Raw genomic sequence first — 21,016 nt, forward strand, 5'->3', positions numbered from 1 at the left:
TTTGCTGGAAAGCTTTGATTAGCTAGAATTAGTTGCTGAAGTAAAATAGACACTTTTGTTTTATGAGTCCTCTTGCTGAGCTGTAAATTATGGTAAAACATATAAGGAGTGACAGAAAGAAGTGCTGATTTGAACCTCTGACCCTTGATCGGCATAAAAACATTAGATAACTCTTTCAAAGGACTACTGAGGGCCATAAATATTCCATGGTCCACTTAAAGTTAGGCCGTTTTTAACAAAATAAAGCTGTTACTTTGCATAGGGGGACCTCAGCTCTACAGTACTACCACAATGCAAGCTCCTGTATCTAAAACACGTAGGGAAGTCCTTCCTTTTATTTTAAATACAGGTTGGCATTATCCACAGCACGGAGTGTAAACTGTGAAAGTGATTTTTCTCTTTCTGAACCAGTATGTTGAAACTGCAGTCAGTTAAAGAAGCCAGGACCTGCAGAGATTCAGAGGGAAAATTCAGGTATCTGTTATCTCCATAGCATGAGCAGTAAGATCACTGGTGTTCAGCGGAATTTAAGGACACTCCAAAATTTCCCCTGACAATATGCAGAGCAGCATTGATGGACACTGAAATTACTGTTGTTAATAGTTCAAACCCCACAAAGTTCTATGAATAACTGGCAAAAATGTTCTCTTAGCCTGAGACAGAATTTTTATAGCCTAAATTTCTAAGCTGTGTTTTCTTTAGCACATGCACACCTAAACATATATGGAAATCTGAAATCTTCTAACTCCATGCACGAATCCAAAATGTGTTATTTGTATTGTCACAAACTCAGTTAGTTTGTKTGCACATACTGGGCTGTAATAAATCTGAGAGCACATTAGGCAGCAAACACGCAAATAATCGCTGCAGCCGTCTTTGTTATTATGACCTTAGTTACAGTAGTTCAGCGGCTGCCTGTTTGTGGTACGCCTTAAGGCCTTTTGCAAAGGTATTTGTGCCTGTTACTTAAAGTAGGAGATATTTATACTCACTAACTATATATGTAAGGTCTTTAGACTCTGAGGTAGGCCAAATATGGTCCTTAAATTCAGAAGATTATTGGCAGTGGGCAGTGACATAGATTAGGTTTGTGCAAGCAAGTGAACGCAAGGAATGATTATTTTAAAAGTAAATCATGTACATATAATGTGACTTTTGTGATCTGTAGAAAAAAAGCTTGGTAGTGTGCTCTTACTTGTGATTTTTCGCATTTCTAAATTAAACACTTGCTAATTGTTGCTCCTGTTTCCTCTAGCTGTGCTTTAGCAGCACCATTTCATATACCCAAATACAACCAAATACTCCTCAGGTATTTATCATAACCATAGGAATCAAGTTAATGTTGCATACCATTGCTTCTTAAATGGAAAGCTACTCTTACCTGTTTGGTGGCACAAGTTAAAATGAGGTGAGGATTTGGGCTGCAGTACCTGTGCGTCTATAAAACTCGCCTAAATTTTGATTCCTTAACTTTTTTGAGAACAAATTGAGAAACGTTTAGAGTATTTTGTCAAATTTATAAAATGCTTGTTCTAGCAAGTAGCTTSTGTAAAAATCTACTAAAGAAGCTACGCTTGCATTAAAATGTTTTGTCTATGTATTTCATGAAATCTTGTTTTCAACAGCCAAAGCATGATTTATCCAAGTCTCAGATATTTTGTTCAAGTAAGGATTGTGTGTGTGCATGCGTGTGTGTCTGTGTGTGCATTTATTTCGGTGATTGTACGTGTGCCTTTCTGCTCGTCCTCCTCCCCTCCTTTTGTGTGCAGAGCCCTCGCAGGATGCAGATGTCGAGCCGGGAAAGGTATTCTGCTCGCACAGCATCTGCTTCCTTGGCAGCCTCCGCGGGCCGTGGCGGTGCTGCTGCGGGGCTGCCCCGGCTGCGTCAGGCGCTCACGTTGCTGCTGGCTTGTGTGGACTGTCTTGTGCTCCTGGGTGCCCTTCTCCATTAACCTGCCTTCGGCTTGAAGGATATGTGTTCAAAGGCATATTAAAACAAAGGAAGACAGCTAGGTGCTACTTTTCATAAATAATCCAATATCCCCATTTTGTACCTTGGTGYTGTGGAAGAGGTCTCAGATGAATTCCAGAGACAGTGGTGTTAGACACTGAATACATGTGGTGTAAAAGACATTCCAGATGCAAAATCTTGTTGTTAATATACAAAGATATGCAAGGGGAAAAGTAAGTACAGTTAACCTTACTTTAAAGACAGTTTTCACACTTAGAGTTATGACTTTTTTTAATTGGGATGCTTAGACTTTCAGGTTACTTTTTGAAAATACTACCCTCTTAATCTCATGAAGGCAATACCAGCAACAGGGGGCTCTGGTCAACACTGAGTCCTTATTTCCACAGGTACCAGAAGGTGAGTCTGAGACTAATCAAGTCTTCAAACAGAAGAAAAACTTTTTCTTACAGAAACCACATTTCTTTTAGTTTATTTGGCATCAATCACATTTTAAACCCCTTTGTAGCATTAGTAAAACTTAAGCAGTCCCACTGAAGGTGTTTTTGTGTGTGTCTGTGTGTGTGTGTGGTCAAAGCATTCCTGAGCTTTGTACTGGAAATAGTAGGAGACGTTGTGAGCTTCAGTGAGCTTGTAAAATTATTTGTGATTAGACACTTCTTTTTATTTTAGACGCTTAATTGAACATACTGGACACTTCAAGTATTATTGCTAGTTGTATACTCAGAAGGAAAGTTCTAGAACTGCTGCTTCACAGCACTGCACAAAAATTACCTCTTGCAGTGCATGATTTCAACAGCACTTGCAGTCACTCCTTAGAGTTTTTCTTCAGAATCTGGATTACTCATTGTCTAAATAGCTGAACTTTCATCTCTATAAATAAGATACTACAGCTTTGCACAATTCATTTAAAATGCTGACAAATAAGGAGTCTCACTTGATTCTGAGTAGTTTTATTGTTCATTTTGATTTACTGTAGCAAATGTATTGGTTGAAGATGTAACACAGAACTTGCATTTTTAGTAATAGAAGACTTCAGAATTAAGCAGAGTCCATAGCATTTTGCCTTTGTTTTTAAGCAAAAAGTTTTTCTAGTATCTTTGGAGAAATAATGTACACTTACATAAAAAAGGGTCTGTGTTTCCATTTTGATCATAAATCTTTTAGAAAGACAAGAAGTAAATAGTGCCAGAACAGACCTCTGATCTTTCTCCTTGCATCAGGTACCTTCTAATACATTTGTCTTTGGGCCATCTTTCAAGTGCATCCTTTGCAGTTCATCCAGTTAGGTAGATGAGGACCAGCCCTCATTGCCTGTGCTTTGGTTATCTTCTTCACTGAGAATGACAACTGCTCTTGTTCTTATCTTCTTGCTTATGTCTCATATTACTGTGCTGTAGTTTCCCAAAATGTTTCCACAAATAATATGTGAATTGTGCTACTGCTGCTGTGAGCAAGTTCTCTCTCCACAAAGGAGTCAGTTGAAATGTCTGGTGCTTGATTTTCCACATGCCTGTGTACAAATGCAAGTGCTCTGTCCCTTTCCCCCAAGGTTCATATTGCTGAAGAAACTACCTCTCTCATGCAACGTTTGATCATTTTCTCCTTATTAAAAAACCTCATTGAAACAAACTTTTTCTATAAAGCCTCTCATTGATAAGGCAATTCTGTTCATCATCATTTTGTGCTGGATAAAACTGTCAATCAGAAAGCTATCGGATTATAGTTAACACAGAGCCGCCTTCGCTATGTTTCAAGGCCTTTTCTATTTTATTCACACTGTGYTACTTCTGTAACATTTGATTCTTGGAGTTTTTCACCTTTATTCATTCCTTGGGACGCAGATGTTGCAGCCTGGGAGGTGAGTATCAGTATTCCCGCTGCAGGAACGGAAACATCTGGCGTGTGGAAAGGGCTTCATTGCCCTGGGCTCGCTTCATTTGCTCAGTGTCACTGGGCAGTGCATGCGTGTGGCATGTCACAGCCTCAAGCGCAGGGAGGAGTCGTGTGGGAGAGGGACCTGAGCTAAGAAAAGTTTGGGTTATTGAAAACTAGCTGAAAAAACGTGATTGACAAAAGCCTATTGGAAAAAAGATCTTGAAGCCTCAGAGAGGGATGCGCACAGGCAAAGGCCTTCATCTTCTGCCRAGATATGGATGCACACTGGCAGCCGATGCTGTTATCCTCGTGTCTCGGGAAAGTATTTCACAAAGGTGTTGTGAAACTTGGATGAAATTAGAGTAGATTTGAAYATTTGGGTAAATTGGGATGCTGTTGGTAGTTCATGAATTTGTTTGAGAAATTTTAGATCGTAGCTGATACTTTTTCTCAGAARAGTGAACTGGAAATAATTCATCAAATGCCACAGGCAATTTCTGAAGCAGGGAATAACCCCCACTGAATTATTATTTTTATTACTTATTCAATTTTTCTTGGATGGTAGCTCTAGGCTATAGCAAGACTTCAGTATGAATTCTGCCATTTCCAAGTAAAAATCAGTACATCTGCTGTACCCTACAAACGCCGCATACTGTGATTTCCCACTCATCTGTATTATATTTTATTTAGATAGATGAACGGTATGTAGACCCCTAGTGACCTCCAGCTTCCATAAATTCCTCAAGATTTTTGAGCTGATTAGGGTGGAAATAGTGCTTTAGACACAAGGTTGTACCATAAGATTATAAATTCGTAGGTGCCTACGTGTGAGTTTTCCAGTGTGTGTGAAAGACAAGATTTCACTCGCCTTTGCCTTAAGTGAGACTTGCTGCACTTGAAAATCCTAATATTTAGCATCTGATCCTGATACCAGAAGATACCTTATGTTCAAAATGATTAAACTAGATCCTCGCTCACATACTTCGTGACCTGTGATTTTTGAATTGTTAGTTATACAGCAATAAATGGAGATCAGTACCATCCAGCCTGTGATTGGATTATAAGAATCAAACTTAGTGAATAATTAAAAAAAAAAAAAAGACACATTTTTAAGGCATTTTACGTCAGTCTTGATGCTTGATGGTTTAGAATATCCAATTTGTAATCAAGAGCTTTCTGAGTCAGTGGTCGTCATAAAGGTTGTGTAATACTCTTCTCTTTGTGTGTTAGAGATATTGAAAAGAAGGTATCTTTCAGTGTTTAAGGTAGGTTAATTTTTTTAACCGCTATTCAGTAGTTGATGAGTTAGAATTTCATTTGGAAAATTTCCATTCGAACTTTGGCTCTTGAGCGTTCAAAGCTAACAATCAGCAGGCTTTCTTTGTTCTTTTCTCTTGAATCTTGCAGTTAACATCTTCACAACTTGACCATCTGAGYGTGAGCTCCTGGATCGCAGTTTAGAGCCCTTGCGGGAGAATTTGCAAGAATATSTGTTTTATCCTTGCAGCAGTAAATATGCACATATTTTTCCAGATTGGCCAACTCATCATACAGACAGATATTTAAATGAAGTTATACAACCTTCCAGTCCACATGACAATTTTGCTAGCACTGGTGTGAATTCTTGCAAGGTTTGCACCCACTTATGGAACAGCTTTGTTTTAAAGGCTAAGCAAACCAGAAAGACAATTATTGATGCATAATTTTTTATTTGCTTTCATTATTTAAAATAAATTTATAAAAATGCCAGGTTAAAGCCTGTTTTGTCACCTTTATGTGACCTGGTGTTCAATGAAATATATATATATTAGCACCAAAATATCCTTTCCACTCTTTCTCCATTGAGAAACATTTCCTCATACTACTTGTGATAGAACCAATAAATCTCTCACATATTGGCAGAGGAGTGGCATGTAACTCTGTTCTGCATTTAATCTTTGGGTGTTCAAATCAAAACAATTGCCCAAATAGTCACTCTACTGTCTCTCCTTGTGACTCTTTCTCTGACACTTGAAGTATTGTGGATGCCAGTCCAACTGACATCCAAATGTCCAATGACCAATGAATTGCCATCATTGGCCTCTTATTTTCTTTTACTGTTTAAGAAACACGACTTTGCTCTAGGAAAAAAAGGTAAAAAAATGTCGTCCCGAATAAGTCGTCTCCTTCAGGCTGCCGTCCAGCGAGCTCCTTGGTCCTTGTGAGCCCATGGGGCCCCAGCCTGGGTCGATGCAGGGGCCTCTTTTCTTCCCGGGTCCAGGGCTYGCATTTGCTCAGGGTCCTGTGGCAGCCCTGCTCTCAGGGGTAGCAGCTCATTGATTACTCAGTCATCTCTTCCAGGTCATTTATAAAATTCTCAATAGGTTCTTAATTTCAAAAATACAAAAATATTTTAATAAAGTACAGAAACCTGAAAAAGCCATTGTAATCTCTTTTCCTTACCCTTTAAGTTATATTGCAGTTTGTTGTGTTATCTATTCTGTAATACAGTATCTGATTTATTCAGAGCTGAGAACATGCAGACTTTCAGAACTTTGCAAAATTTGCTTTTTCCTGTCATGTAAGCAGTGCATCCTATTGAGCAAATGGAGACTGGCCCACAAAGATGACATTAGTTTATAGGCTGCTGCCAAAGGGAGCTGATAAGATCCCTTCAGCAGATCAAACCATGTAGGACTGTACGCAGTGCTTCRTTTTAATTTTTCAGGATGTGACAGGGAGCTGCGAAATCACTTTTCTAGGGGAGGAAAAAATGCATTAGCTTAGCTGAAATATTTAAACACTGTTAATTTCCAAATCGCTGCCTGCGCTCGGCGCTGAGAAGGTGGTGGCGAGCGGGCGAGCGCCTGTTTAGCCAAGCCCCCCGAGCTGGTGCTGGCGCTGCCCGCCCGGCGCGCTCGTCTCGCCACTGAGTCACCRAGCGCCCCGTATTGTGTAACTTGCCTTCTGCGGAGGCTTGTTATATTAGAAAAATTGTTCCAAAGAAAGCAACAATTATGACATAAGCACATCTGGCTCTTGCAAATTATTCTTTATTAAGCTTTCATTTAATTACATGTGCTGAAAGGTCTGCTTTTGATTACTGTAATTTTTTTTATTTGTCCATCTGAATGATAGTAATGTTTGAAATTACATACAAACCACCTGGCTTTTTTCTCACTAATAAGGCAAAGTTTGTATAGATTTATGTGCAGAAGAGGGATTAGGATCTTCCCTGTTTATGGCAGAGAATTATTGATGATGCTAATTCAAGGTGAGGGTTTACATTTGGTCACTGGAAGGAAATTAAACTTCTTTTTGTTTTCAGCAAATACTTCAGATTACATTATAACATGCGTATCTTATGTTTCAGGTAAACTTTTTGAAAAGTTGGATKCATATAGGTGTATTTGTATTTTCATCGCTATTTACCGAAGTTTGTTAGATGTACCTTATTAATGTTTACAAAAGTTAAAGATTAAAAGTTTTGTGCAGTGAAATGGAAATACACCTTGTTGCTTCTTTTACCTTTTGTACCTTACCTTATTTTTTTTCTCTCTTTGCAAGTAATAGGAAAGGAAGAAGATGCTGGGGAAAAATCTAGAGAAAAAATTATAGTTCCTTCAAGAGAAGAAACAAAGGAGCCTAAAAATTACATACTTTTACTGCTTCTCTTCTAGAAATGTTGCGGGAATATACTGTATATTTTCTTGTCTTCCAGCAACTGTACGCAGCTCAGCTGGCTAGCATGCAAGTTTCTCCTGGAGCCAAGATGCCGTCTACTCCACAGCCACCAAATACCACAGGGGCACTCTCACCCACTGGCATGAAGAATGAGAAGAGAGGGACCAGCCCCGTAACTCAAGTTAAGGTACTTTTCGAGGAAKAAAAAAGTGGGTGTTTGTAAAGGGCAGTGAAACTAAAGGGTCTGTGTAATTGTTTTAGCAGTTGGAAATTCGACCACATGGAAGCTGTTCAGTATTCAAATGAAATGTTCTTTTTTAGTGCTGTATTATCAGTGCAGAGAAAGGAAGAGAAAATATTCGCTTCTTGCTTCCAAAAATATCAGGCATCCCTTTTGCTACCATATGCATCAGTGCAGATTTGTCCCTAAAATGTGATATTCTCAAGTTTTCAGTTTGTAATCTAGCATAAATAGCAGCGTCCATTTCATGGCTTGTTTCAAATTGAACATTTGAATATCTTAAAATATGGTGCTAGTTTACATTGTTAGGGCAAGAGAGATTGTAGATCTTCTAATTATTTTACAAAATCTAAGCTCTACTTTCTCCACAATTTTGGAAAAAGCCTCCCATAAAAATAAAGCACGAATCAGGACTCCGGGGAAAACCCTRTGTCGGAGCAGCTCGATTTGACTCCTGCTGATGCCGTGGAGCTGCTGACAAGCAGGCGGCTCCGTGCGGGTTCTGTGCCCTTGCCGAGTGCTCGTGCCCACTCACACCCACTGCTTGGGAGCAGACGGTCACGACATGGCCACTGCCGGCAGCTCGAGAGCCAAGCCAGGTACCCCTCGAAACCCTTTGGGGGAACTGGCSTGCTTTATTGCTGTGCTTTCCTGAGATCGGTCTGAATGTCAGGAGAGCAAAGAAAGAGAAAAAAAACAATTTAATTCAAACTATTAAGTTCCTATTGGGGAGAGAAAAAAAGCATGCAGATACTTGATCATTTTGAATGATAGTGCTATAGATGTAGAAATATTGAAATAGATCTAAGGAATGTATATAGTGACTTTCTGTAGAGAGAGAATATATTCTTGGTAATTGCTAAAATGCTCTAGGCACATGGGTCTTAGTCTCACAACAGCCAGGAAAGGTTTTCCTCACTTGAGTTGAGGGTTCTTTTTTCATTTTTTGACATGAGAGTAAAATATCATTCGTTTTTTCATTATCATCAATCATTGTGGTAAAGTGTGGGTGAGCAGATATTTCTGCCCAAGCTGATAAATTTCCATGACACTTTTTTGCTAGGCTGAGAGTACTAATAAATAAAAACTAGTCCATTATGGCCAGATCTAACATTTGTTTAGCAAAGCATTCACTTTACTTAACTGTAGATATGTATTAGTCTAATATTTTACCTCTTGTAATCCAATGCCAAGCTTGCGAGCAGTCAGTGAAATGCTCCACATATGCAGAGCTTGTTATGGTCAATACAGAAGCCACCAAAAGCAAAGGCCAACTGTTTCAGCAGAGTTGCCCTAGTACAGCGATACCTAACACCAATGATTGATGATATTGAGAATATACTACTGACTACTTTAATGTGAAAAAGTAATTTCATATGCAGTGAGCCAAATGGATCTACACCAAACCAAACCTTTACAGTATGAGTAAAATTTTCCCTGGTTAAATTTAAGCACGTATCTCCTTGAACCAAGGCCAATACCATTCCAGCTTTGTGGCCAGCTGAGACCTATTACTGACTTGACCACATGCAAATTCTTGGGGATTTCCCCACATAATGTGACTTGAATGGACTGAAATATATGTTAATAAAAAAGAAGCTTTTTTATACTCAGTTTATTAAGCACACTATTACATCGAAAGTATTTAAAGTAAATTGAGAGTGCTTAATGTAGACAAATATCAATAGATAACAAAAATACATATAGTACTCTAATAAACTAGAATTTGTTTACTGTCTTTGCAAATACTACTACTCTGGCAGAACATGGCAATTTTGGTGGTCATGTATTGTTTAATAACCCTCTGTGTATTTTGTGTATTTGAACAGTCATCTGTATGTAACTCTACAATACTATGTTCATTATTTATAGAATTACTGGGGTACTTTTACAGGATTCAGATCTTTCAAAAAAATAATGATAGGTTTTTCAAGTCTGCGACCAGAATGCTTTCCAGCTTTTCAGTGGCTTTGCAGAAAAGAGAACGCTGTCTATGAAGAACAAGCAAACAGGTTCTGGCAGTGGTCAGAGTTCTCTTCCCACGGTGGTACTATCAGTACTGYCAGGCGAAAAAGGATCTAGAAATTGGAGTCGGTAGCGCGGGTTTGTATGTGCAAGTGCTCACAGGCCCCCCTCCTGCAAACATCGTGGTGCAGAAGGAGCCCTGAGCTCTCACAAAACGTCACTCAAGTCGGTCGCTGTCTGTGCAGGGAAGCGGCAGCGAGCGACACGGCCRCGATGCAGCAGTGGGCACCGTGTGCCTGACCCTGCGGGGCGAGCCAGGGGCACCTGGGTGCTCCTGCTTGCGCCTGGCCTCTGCACGCATGTGGGCATCTGTGCCCTGCAAGGTCAGGGAGAGTGGCGTGCTGCTTGAGGGAGAAAAGTGAAACTGGAAATACGTTGGCAGTATGAGTACCTGTTTGTTACATGCAGCAGTTTAATGCATCGTACACGATTACATGCATGTTGCTAAATCGCCACTTGATGGTAARGAGAATGGAAAGGGTGAACTAATATAGTGTATTATTGTATTCTGTCATATATTTCTAAGCTTCGAATTGATCAGTGCTGTGTTTTTAAAATATAGACTGTATTCTCCTTTAGCCAACATATTTCTGCCTTGGGTGTTTTAAATGAGACATCTCTGTCTTTCTGGGCTCTTTAATGACAGAAAAATAGCTGTTTCATAGTCTATCAAATTCTCTGTCGTGCTGATTACTAGCAAGTTGTGCAAAAGGGACAAGCCCACAGAATGGGAAGGACGTTACTTTGTGAATATTCTCCCTCATCAAAAAATTAATTGTTTGAATGGGATTTCTTCCAAAAGTTAAGTCATTTCTCAAAACAAATTTAGTATTTTATTGCACTGAGACAAAATATGTGTCAAAGAGAGAGTTTCTTCCCTAATTACTTGCATGTAAAATGTATCAAAATATGTAAATATGCTGACATTGGATTTACATATCCTTATGAAATATTTCTTGTCTTTATGAAAATAAACATACAGATACAGTAAAGATTGAATGCGGCAGAAATAATTACAGAATACAGAAATAATTGCAAAAGCATAGAACAGTCATGAAGCAGAAATGCATCTGCTCAAAATACATGACATACTCAAAGAATAAAATATTGTAAAATAAACAGCATTAAATAGTATAAACAGAAGTATATTTTAAAATACGTACAATATGAATTGATCAATGTAGTAGCTCAAGGAATTCAAATTCACTTATCTTCCATTATGGGGAAACAGCATAAACAAAACATGCACTCAAAATGAGATATATGGAATGTATAAGTTAGTAGCAACTTTAAATGTGGGCCAAAGAACTGTCATGGGTCTCCAAATGTTTCTTTCATAAAAGTACTTATGATTAGTTTCTAATACATTTAAAAATAAGCTACATAACTTATTTTTATAGTGCCAGGAACTTTTCAAACAGAACCAATGCAAAAGCATTACTGAGCTGCTGGAAATTTTAAATAATTCTTTGTAAATGCCCTAGGTTAATTTAGATCTCTGAAAACACATTAGGAAATTAAGCTGTAATGTGAGCTAATTCAAATTTTAATTTGGCAAAAAGAACGATCCAGCCACATAGTTAATGTAAATAGAAGCATAACACAGAGAAATTAATGAGGTTTCCTTTCGTTCAGTCTTAACGGAGGCAGATAATTAGCTTCTTTTGTTATTACTGCAGGAGAATGTGATATTGTCTTGAAGGTGTAAAATAACTGCAGCCTGCAAAATGATGTGTTCATTTGTCTTTTTCTAATAATTATTTACATTAAACTCTTGCAGGATGAAGCAGCCCAGCCACTGAATCTTTCAGCCCGACCCAAAACAGCTGAACCTGTCAAATCCCCAACATCTCCAACACAGAACCTMTTTCCAGCCAGCAAAAGCAGTCCGGTGACTGTGACAAGCAAGAGTGGCATCCCCAGTCCCCTCAGTGGAACCCTGGGAAGAGGATCCTCTCTAGGTAAATCTCTCATGGGGAGAGGAGAAGCTGGTGCTTTTTCTATGTGGAAAATCTCAGCCTGAAAACACACGCAACATCTATATCTACAAGTGCATATCCGGGCCTGTATTTCTGTTTAAAATGAAAACAAAAATCACAAAAGATTGTCAAATACCTCTTGTATTCCAGGGACGTGCAGAAGTAATCAAAATGATGCAATAGTGATATTTATCTATAGGAAATATAGTAAATGAATGTACAATATAAGAAATATGTCTGTATACRTATGCATAAGTATATAAGGCAACTAAAAGTGTATAAACGTTTATGTGTCTTCTTTCCAAAACTAAAAAATTAGGTGCAACGTGTTAAGTTGTCTTTTCAATTTTGACCAGTGGATTAGGCAAGCAGAAAAATAGCTTTGCATGCAGARCCTGCTTAGGTAGAAATACACAGGTGATGGCCCAGGTGAATAATTCAGTCTACTGGGACAGTGCACATAGTTCACATCAAGTGTATTTTAAACATTTTTTTGAACCAAGGCAACGAAACATTCAGTTTTACTTAAAGTAAAACATATATTAGACAAGAACGTAACTCCAAATATAGTTTTCAGCTGTTTAGCTGAGATATAGTATTAGTTTTATCCATAACTACATTCTTAAAGAGGCATAATTCTCAGCATTCTGAGTATGTCTGTGTATATATATATATAGAGAGAGAGAGAGATTCTCACACACACACACACATTCATACATTATATTCACATATATTCATACATACTTTTTTTTAAGAGGATCATATTGTTTTTTTTTTTAATAAAGACAAAAAAGCTTCAGTCCAGCTAATTCTTATTCTATTATAATTTCTTCATATATCTGATGTTTTCATATATAATTCAGATAGTTGCAAGTTGGAAATTTCTGATTCATGCTTAAGACTGTTTATTTAAGATATAAAACTTATTAAACAATATCAGAAAATGATGTATGAAGACTACCTTAACTAGTCAAGAAAGAAACAAGAACTCTAAAATTTAGATGATCACAGTCCTAAAGATCAAATAGTAAATTTTAACGGTTACTAAATACTTACTACAAACCACTTATTCACAATCTGTAGCTCAAGTGTACTTGTAAATATATAGAAACACTTGTGAATAATGAACAGATTTATTAAATATATAAAAAATTACAATTTGTTCCATTCTCAAAACACTTSGGAACATCATGATCGGTAAAAGTTTCTTCAAGTAAATAGATATTCTACCTGTCAGTTTATTTCTCGCTAAAACTACAGTAGCTAACATTAGAAAACAGCACATCAGTTTTAGCTGAAAGACCATTCTAGTGAGATAGACAATGTAGAATTAGGATGTGAGTATTTTTAATGTAAAAATATAAAACTCTTCCTCTTGTTTCTAAAGCATAGAAGAAGCTTGGGAAAATATTGCCAAAAAATCAACAAGAAAATTGGAAGCTTCTGCTTCATTTTTGGATAAATTGAGGTGATAGGGAGTCAAAATCTCATTAAAAGTCAGAATAACTCAGGTCCAAAAGGAAACTTAAGTAGCTACTTCATGCCCAAGAAGAGCAATTGTTGCTCTCTAACATGAAGTTGCTGAAAAGAAAGCTTTCATTCTGACAGAAAATGTCACATTTCGATCATATCTGTTCTCATCTAGCCTGCAATATTAAATCAGCTACCCTAAATCCTATCATTTTTTTATTTTGAGAGAAATGAGAGTACTTTGAAGTTGAAATTTGCTGTGTATTACCTAGCTGAACTGCATTGGAATGAAAAGAATTGAAGCAAATAAGGAAATTATCTTGAAAAAGAATTCCAGGTCTTAGACTGTTTGCTATTTTTTTGGTGGAGTGTTACTAAGTTCCCAAATCACACCAGAGTTTTTATAAAAAGACATTAGTTTATACTGCAGGATTGATCAAAGTTCGCAGCCAGAAGGAATATCCATAATATGTGTAGATAGATGTGGATATATGGGATATATGTATGTTCACAACTAAATGTTCATCATAGCAACACAAAACTACAGGTCGCCAAGATTTCTTTCTCTTTTGTTCATCTTTTTTCTCTTAAAATTTAAAGGCTGCCCACTTAAGCTTCAGAYTAGTGTTATGTTAAACATATTTAACCATAAACTTTGAGTCCACAGGTCTAGTGCTACCTATCAAATAAATGAATAAATACCTGTGTCAAGGCTTCACTGACTATTTACAACGCAGCAAAATCTGTACATAGGCTTATCAATCGTCACTCTTCCCCCTCCTCCTGCAGAAGTTAGTCAGCTCTTAGTCAATGAGAAGCAGATTTTGATTTGGATGATTGCCTAAATAAAGTGTGTTCTCTGTTTATAGATATCCTTTCCAGTCTTAACTCACCTGCCCTATTTGGGGACCAGGACACAGTAATGAAAGCCATTCAGGAGGCTCGAAAAATGAGAGAACAGATCCAAAGGGAGCAGCAGCAGCAGCAGCCACATGGTGTTGATGGAAAATTGCCCTCCATGAATAACATGGGTCTAAACAACTGCAGGAATGAAAAGGTAATGTCTCCTCCTACTACACTGTCTGTCATTCATTCTTCTTATTTCCCACCAAACAGCTTATTTTTATATAAAATTTCTTTTACAGCTTTTAGCCTTCCCTGATTTTACATTAAATACAGCTTGTCACTTCAGAGTGCTGTGCCACAAACTTCTCTACCTTTACACGACAAGATTGAAAAGATCAGTCCTGTGCGGTGCATATGGTTAAACATGCATATGACAATGTGGAAAAAAAATTGGGTGAAGCTAACATAGTTTGTGGTCATTGGATTTTGAATTGTGCTTTTGAGGATGATTGGACTGACAAATATGACAGAAATTAGAAATAGAATAGAAATTAGAAATAGAAATTGTTTGTCTACTAGTGTGATTGAGCAGTAGTATATCGCTGAATATATATGAGTGTCCTTGATTTTTTTGACTCAGATTCAACAAGATATTTAGACTCAAATCAGTGCTTTTGATTCTTGATTTGAATAGAAAAATATTTTCTTCTGTTGAATATTGGCCRTAGTTTCCTAACAGTACAAAGGAAGTGGAGTTCCATAATAAAGTTGTAAATTAGAAAAAGCATGACCAGCATCGGCCTGTGCAAGAGAGTGTTTGGTTTATGAAATAGCAGGAATGCACACTGAAGGTGAGGAGCAGTTTTTATCACAGACACTGAAGGACAGCACAGAGTTCTCTTGGGGAGCAATTTGTATCCATGCAGTCCTGCGCTGTGGCCATCCCAAGGTCTGGGAGACCTGCTTAGGCAGCAGGTCCCTGTATGTCTGAGCTGCTGAACACTGATTCCTGTAGTTGGCTGAGCTATGAGGCAACTTTTGGATGAAGARTGATCTTCCATTGCCGTCTCTGGGGGTTACTTACACTGCGAAAAATACAGCATACACATTATGTTCTGCCACTGACACAAAACCAGTTATATACCGTGATACTTATTGTACATTCCATACAACTGCAGAGAGAAGTATTTCTGCTAGTGYTAGTTTAAATGACAGCATTTAAAACTCACTTAATACAGATTGATACTATAAAAAACATGGAAATTAATAATTGATCAAGCAGGCCGTAATCAGGCAAAACTCTAATTATAAAGTCAATATGAAGTCCTTAACTAACTGAGAGGTAGGGTACTAAAGCCCAAGTTATAAAAATAAATGAATGTCACTCCTATGATCAGTATTAAGAGTTTATAAAATAATGYTTTTTTAAGATGTGCTTTATGAGTTTCAGTGGCTTGACATTTTAAAATATCCAACTCACTATACGGGCTATTAAAGGAATTTTTAACATTTGATTCAACTTCGCAAAGTAAGTATAGAAATGATACCTGCTTACTTACTGGATCTGCTCCCTGAGTGTTTTCAGTACCACATTCACATCTTGTATTGAATGTTATAAGTTTTAAATGATGACATTTGACACTCTCTATTCTAAATAAAATAATTAATTCAGAGTCATGAATACTAAGGAATGTATTTATATTTTATAGGGCGCATAAAAGGCAGTAAAACAGAAGGATACTTTGTGCAAATAGCATTCTTGAGTATTCTTTCTTCCCTTTTATTCTCCCCTGTTTTAGTTTTTACATTGGTGATACATTCTTTTTCCTCTAAAAATGATGAGCAGGATGATCAAAGTGGAGGGTGAGGAGGGAGACAGATGACTTCAGAAACAAAAACATAATTTTTCAATAATTGTATGCCAGRAAGATGGTGTATAGTTTCTGTCATAATCCCAGTGAAGCTTTGATGACATAGTTGCAATTTTAGATTGGCTTCTTTTGAAGAATCAGGACCCTGTGTTTTCAGAACCAAATTTTCAGAAATTGGCTTCAGGTAATTAGACATATATAAATGAGTGCCTAGAAACCAACACCAGAAAAAAAAAAAAAAAAACACAAATTAATTACCTGCAACTGCTTTAAAAAAAAGCTATTGAGTCCTGGTCAGTGAGTGGTCTTCCAAGTTCAGATAGCTCCTAATAGTTTGTTGTGCAAATGATTATGCTTACAAAATTATGTACATAGCTTCAAAGCCTGAGCTCAGGCCTTTTTGCAAATATGTCATTTAAATCGCTGAACGCTTTGAATTTGGCTAGAGACACAGAATTTAAAATGGCCTGTGTTCGTATTCTGCTGTTCAAAAAAATCTACAAAGCTTTGAAATTGCTTACAGGGCTTCACTCATCAGAAAGAGCAAAACAAAAGCATGCTGGACTCTGGCATAGTCAGACTTCAAGATAAAGCATTCAGGGTTGGCTGTGCTTTTAAGGCAATGCCATGCTATAAACACTGACATGTGTGCTGTTACTGTAGTTCMCGTTTACGGGGCATAGAGCTATTGCAGCGGTGCTGGGTTTTTCTGCTATACCTGGTGCTTATCAAGTGCAAGCAGACTGAGGGAAGGAAAGTGTCAGTGGTTTCAGAGTGTAAAGAGAAACATTGGTGAAGGGCAGGGAATTCAGAAAACTGTATGCAAGCTCAGTTTATGTGGCATGAGCAAAAGCAAGATCGTATGAAGATTGGCTTTTTTTCAGGGGATAGKACTTTTTCCATTCAAACCATGTTTGCCTTCAGCAAAAAGGAGTACATTAAAGTRCTTAGCAGGATTTGCATTATTATACTTGCGTTTGCTTTAGTATTGCAGACTAGGATGACTGCCTTGAAAAGTTGCTTTGATTTAAAGCTTTAAATGAACCTGAAGGTGTGCTGTGTAATTTATATCTAATGTATTGAAAGGGGTCAGATTTCACTGGGGTTATTTTTGTGCATAGAGCATGAATACACTGATAAAAAAAAAAACTTCACAAAATCTTCGTAGAAAAAAAAATACAGATAAAAATGTGTTAGCATGCATTGGAAGAAAATGTGAGGTCAGGACAGAACAAATATCCACTAAATGACTATGTCCAGCATACCTGCTAGACCCAGGGACACCTGGATCCCACCACATTTCCTTACCCACAAAGCATATTTGTTGAGAAACAAGCAAACAGAAATTGATATAAATATTTTACTTTTTATTTGATTCCCACCATTTTTCAGCTGTTTAAGAAGCTGTACATTTGCAGTAGGAAACCAACGTTAGACCCTAAAAATACCGAGTCATCACCTACTTCCTAGAAATTATGGCATATTAATACCTCTTCTATTTTATTCCTTTTTTATTTCTAAATCAGAACTATTACAATTTGAATCAACACCATCTATCCTGACGTAGACTACTGCTTGTTTGCAAAATGTGGGCATCCTTAAAAACATACATTATTTACCCTTGGAGATGTTACAGTCTATTGATCAAATCCATATCTAGGCACTTGGCTTTGACTTGATAAGCCGTAACAGCCCCTTCGGAGGTGTTATGGTCTGCTGTATTTAGGGACTGTTACATATATGGATTATTGACACAACAGAGTGTAACAGCTCCTCCGGAGCTGCTACGCTCCATCGTTTATAGGAGGGGACTGCACAGGCGTGCAAACTTGGCCTGATAAAAACACTTTGGGAAGTCTTTGTCCAACAAGTTACTAGTCATGCGTAATCTCTTGACTGCCCGCAGACTGCAAATACTCTCTCATCATATTACTTTTTTTGCTAAATGCAAGAACTGGATTATGTTGCCAGCATTTCTTACCAGCTTGTCTCTCCTTCTATATTTAATATTGTAGATAGAGCTACTGCAGAAGCAGGAGACACAGTATCTTTTCTGCAAGTCCAGAATCCCTGAGAAGCACCTGCTCTCCTTTTAACTAGTCCTTGCTCAACTCAGTTAAGAGAAAACAAAACAAAACACACAGTGAAAAAAAAATACCTTTTCTACAGTTGATTAACCTTTTAGTGAAGATACTTAGGATTATTCTTAAATTTTGAAAGCCTTGTCTTTTTTTTTTTTTTTTTTTTTATAAATCATTATTTATAAGTGGTGTAGATATGCAAGAACCAATCTGTTGTCATTTACTTTTTAAAAATCTTTCTATGGACTCTTTTTTCCCTTTTAGTTATTTGTATAATAATTGTTAGCTCTAGCTAGTAAATAAGAGGTCAATACTTACATTTCACTCTATTGAAAAACAGACAACAGAAACTGTAAGCATATTCAATTAAATCATTACTTCTGTTGGTTAATTCTTAATTCCACTTGTAATTAAAGGGCAAAAACCTTACAGTCAGGCGAAATAAATGAATAGCAGTATCAGTAGCAAATAAGTAGTTACTTTTATTATGTATTGTTTTGAGAGTCTTTGTTCTTATCTGTACTTTAAAAATCAGGGAAAAAGTAGAGAAAAAAAACTCCACAATTTAAAGAAAGTCCCTCCCTAGGTAGTTTATATCTATGTTTAATTTTAATTTCCACTTGAATACATATTTCTAAATTCTATAATAGAAAAACTGAAACTGTATAGAGAGGCGGAAAAAGGGACACTGATTTAGTTAAGGAACTGCTAGTGTGTTCTCACTTTCTTGCAAGAATATAGGCAATTTATTCAACTCAGTGGGTGTGGACTCCATCTGTCTAATGAAGAACCTGATTTCCACAAAGAGACACTGCAGCTGGGAAACTGTTTTCCCCGAGTGGAGCATCGGTTCAGCCGACGTATCCTCCCCTGGGGCGGCCCTCAGAGCTCGAGGGCCTCCGCTCCCTACCCACAGAGACCCCTGTGCAGCCCCATGGCTTTACAACAGTCCAATGGCTCTGGAAAGTTAAATGCCCCAACACTGGGAAACCTTTAAAATACAAATCCCTGCGGTCCTCATAATTCTTAAATCACAAATGTCCTTTATAGTAAATATGGCCAGTTTAGGCTAAGGTGCTTGTAGCTGTAAGTAACTTGTAAGGGAAGGTTTTTTTTATGTTGGATGTTTAAATTTAACTTCATAAGGCCATATTTGGGCACTTGAATATAAGTTTCCTAATTTAAAATTACATTGATACCCAGTATTTCTGCTGAAAGCCTATTTATTGGTCTGTGCTTTGAAATCTGTTAATATAACGGATTGTATGTTGCTATATGAATATGGACTTGGTCTAAGCTGAAGAGTTTGAAAATCCTGTGCCATTAAATTTTGTTCTAATAATTTAATGTAAAAAATATAAAAAGATGTTATTCTTTGTATTTTTTGAAGGTGCTGGTTTTTGCAATTTCCGTCTTTTAGACTTAGTGCTTATCCTAGCTAGGTGATAAATATGCCTTCATTCTATATTAATGGTGTCCCTAATAATTTTGAAAGAAAATGATTAGTGACTCCAATAGAAGTTTTCTTAGAAGCCTGTGTTGTAGGAGCCAAAGTCCCACAGAGATAGCTCAGAAAATCTTAGGCAGACAAGCAGCTCTGTGAGTGGCTCTACAGCAGTAGTCTATTTTCAGTGAAATGCAGTAGCCTTGTATCCTTCTCCAGCACTTTTTATGATTATTTGGGCAATTCAGAATTTCAGCTGATGTAATACTGCCCCCTTTTATTAGAACTGGAAAACATGCTGGACTTCAAAACCATAGCTTTATAGCTGGGAAAATTGTTGTTATTTATGCTGTTGATTTGTTGATTGCAATATTTGAATTTGTATGCTGAGGTCAGGCATGAAATCAATACTATTTTATAACAATAGGTGGGGGGGAAGTGTAATAATAAAGTGCAACTTTTTAGCAGGGTGTATTGTGTGTGTTACATCTGGACTTCATACGCAGCCTCTCATCCCAGGACATTCCATTTTTTTGTGCAAGGTGCTGATGAACAGAGGTTGGAGCTTTTATATGAACTTTGTTGTCACATGTGCTTGCACAGGTTTTCCTAATCAGTGTGGTTATAGGAATACAATAGGCCACAATGAGCCTTGTTTTTTGCCTTTTATTTTTCTATTCTGAAGCTTGATCGGGAATTAGATGCATTTTCAAATAGCTGAATGTTTTTAATACCCCTTAGACATGCAGAAGTGTTGCAGTGAATGCATCTTTACAATTAGAATTTTAAAAAGCATTTTAAATGAAATTCAAAACAGAGCATCTAGGAAGAAAAACAAAAAAGTGATCTCTGAGTCTCCAGCCATGTCTTTTAAAGGAAATGTTTCTATCATAAACAACAATAAAAACTACTTGCGGTATAACACTGATGTCGGCACTGTATCACTAGCTTTTGTAGGTGTCGTAGAAAATAAAATCATAGAAATCTTAGAAATTGTACCTGTGCTTACGGAAACATTTTACTTGATCTCTATCTGTCCATTCAGGAGAGGAAATTGCAACTGCAGATGAGCAGGAGGGCCAAATGCAGCCCTAGCACGATACTCRGGTTATTGTAAGAGGTACAGGAGGAAAGTGCCTTTGCTCCCACTAGCCTCTCTGTAAGAACATAACTCCCTTATCAAGGCCAGCTTTATAATGAGAACCAAGTGGAGGAGGTTGTGGGGATGAATTCTTGCCAAATTTGTTAAAGCTGCACATGAAATGATAACTTTCCCTGTCTGTACAGGGAACATTGTGATGCAGTCTTTAATTAATCACATGTTATTATTCACTTGCTCTTACTGTTTACACCCAAATATTTATACTCATGCCTGCTAATATGCCTACTGAATTTCCTTCCAGATCTACTTTGTATGCTATATGCAGTCAGAAAAAAAGTATATATATATTTGCAATTTGCACATTAAAAGTGCATGTTCATTCAAACAGTGAATTGACAGTGAGAAGAGACCAAGAAACTCTGCAAAATTCCTGGCATGTATGGTCAC

General features: G+C 37.3%; 1 protein-coding gene across 1 annotated transcript in view; it reads left to right on the forward strand.

Moving 5' to 3' along the window:
• Positions 1 to 21,016, forward strand: part of SOX6 (SRY-box 6) — a 208,377-nt gene that overhangs the window by 144,805 nt on the left and 42,556 nt on the right. The window contains exons 9-11 of the mRNA XM_026041109.1: positions 7,548 to 7,697; positions 11,557 to 11,737; positions 14,095 to 14,282. Of these exons, the coding sequence (XP_025896894.1) occupies positions 7,548 to 7,697; positions 11,557 to 11,737; positions 14,095 to 14,282 (519 nt within the window). The remainder of the gene's footprint in view (positions 1 to 7,547; positions 7,698 to 11,556; positions 11,738 to 14,094; positions 14,283 to 21,016) is intronic.

The sequence above is a fragment of the Nothoprocta perdicaria genome, unplaced genomic scaffold (genome assembly GCF_003342845.1).
Source record: "Nothoprocta perdicaria isolate Ctin4 unplaced genomic scaffold, notPer1 scaffold_28, whole genome shotgun sequence".
NCBI lineage: Eukaryota > Metazoa > Chordata > Aves > Tinamiformes > Tinamidae > Nothoprocta > Nothoprocta perdicaria.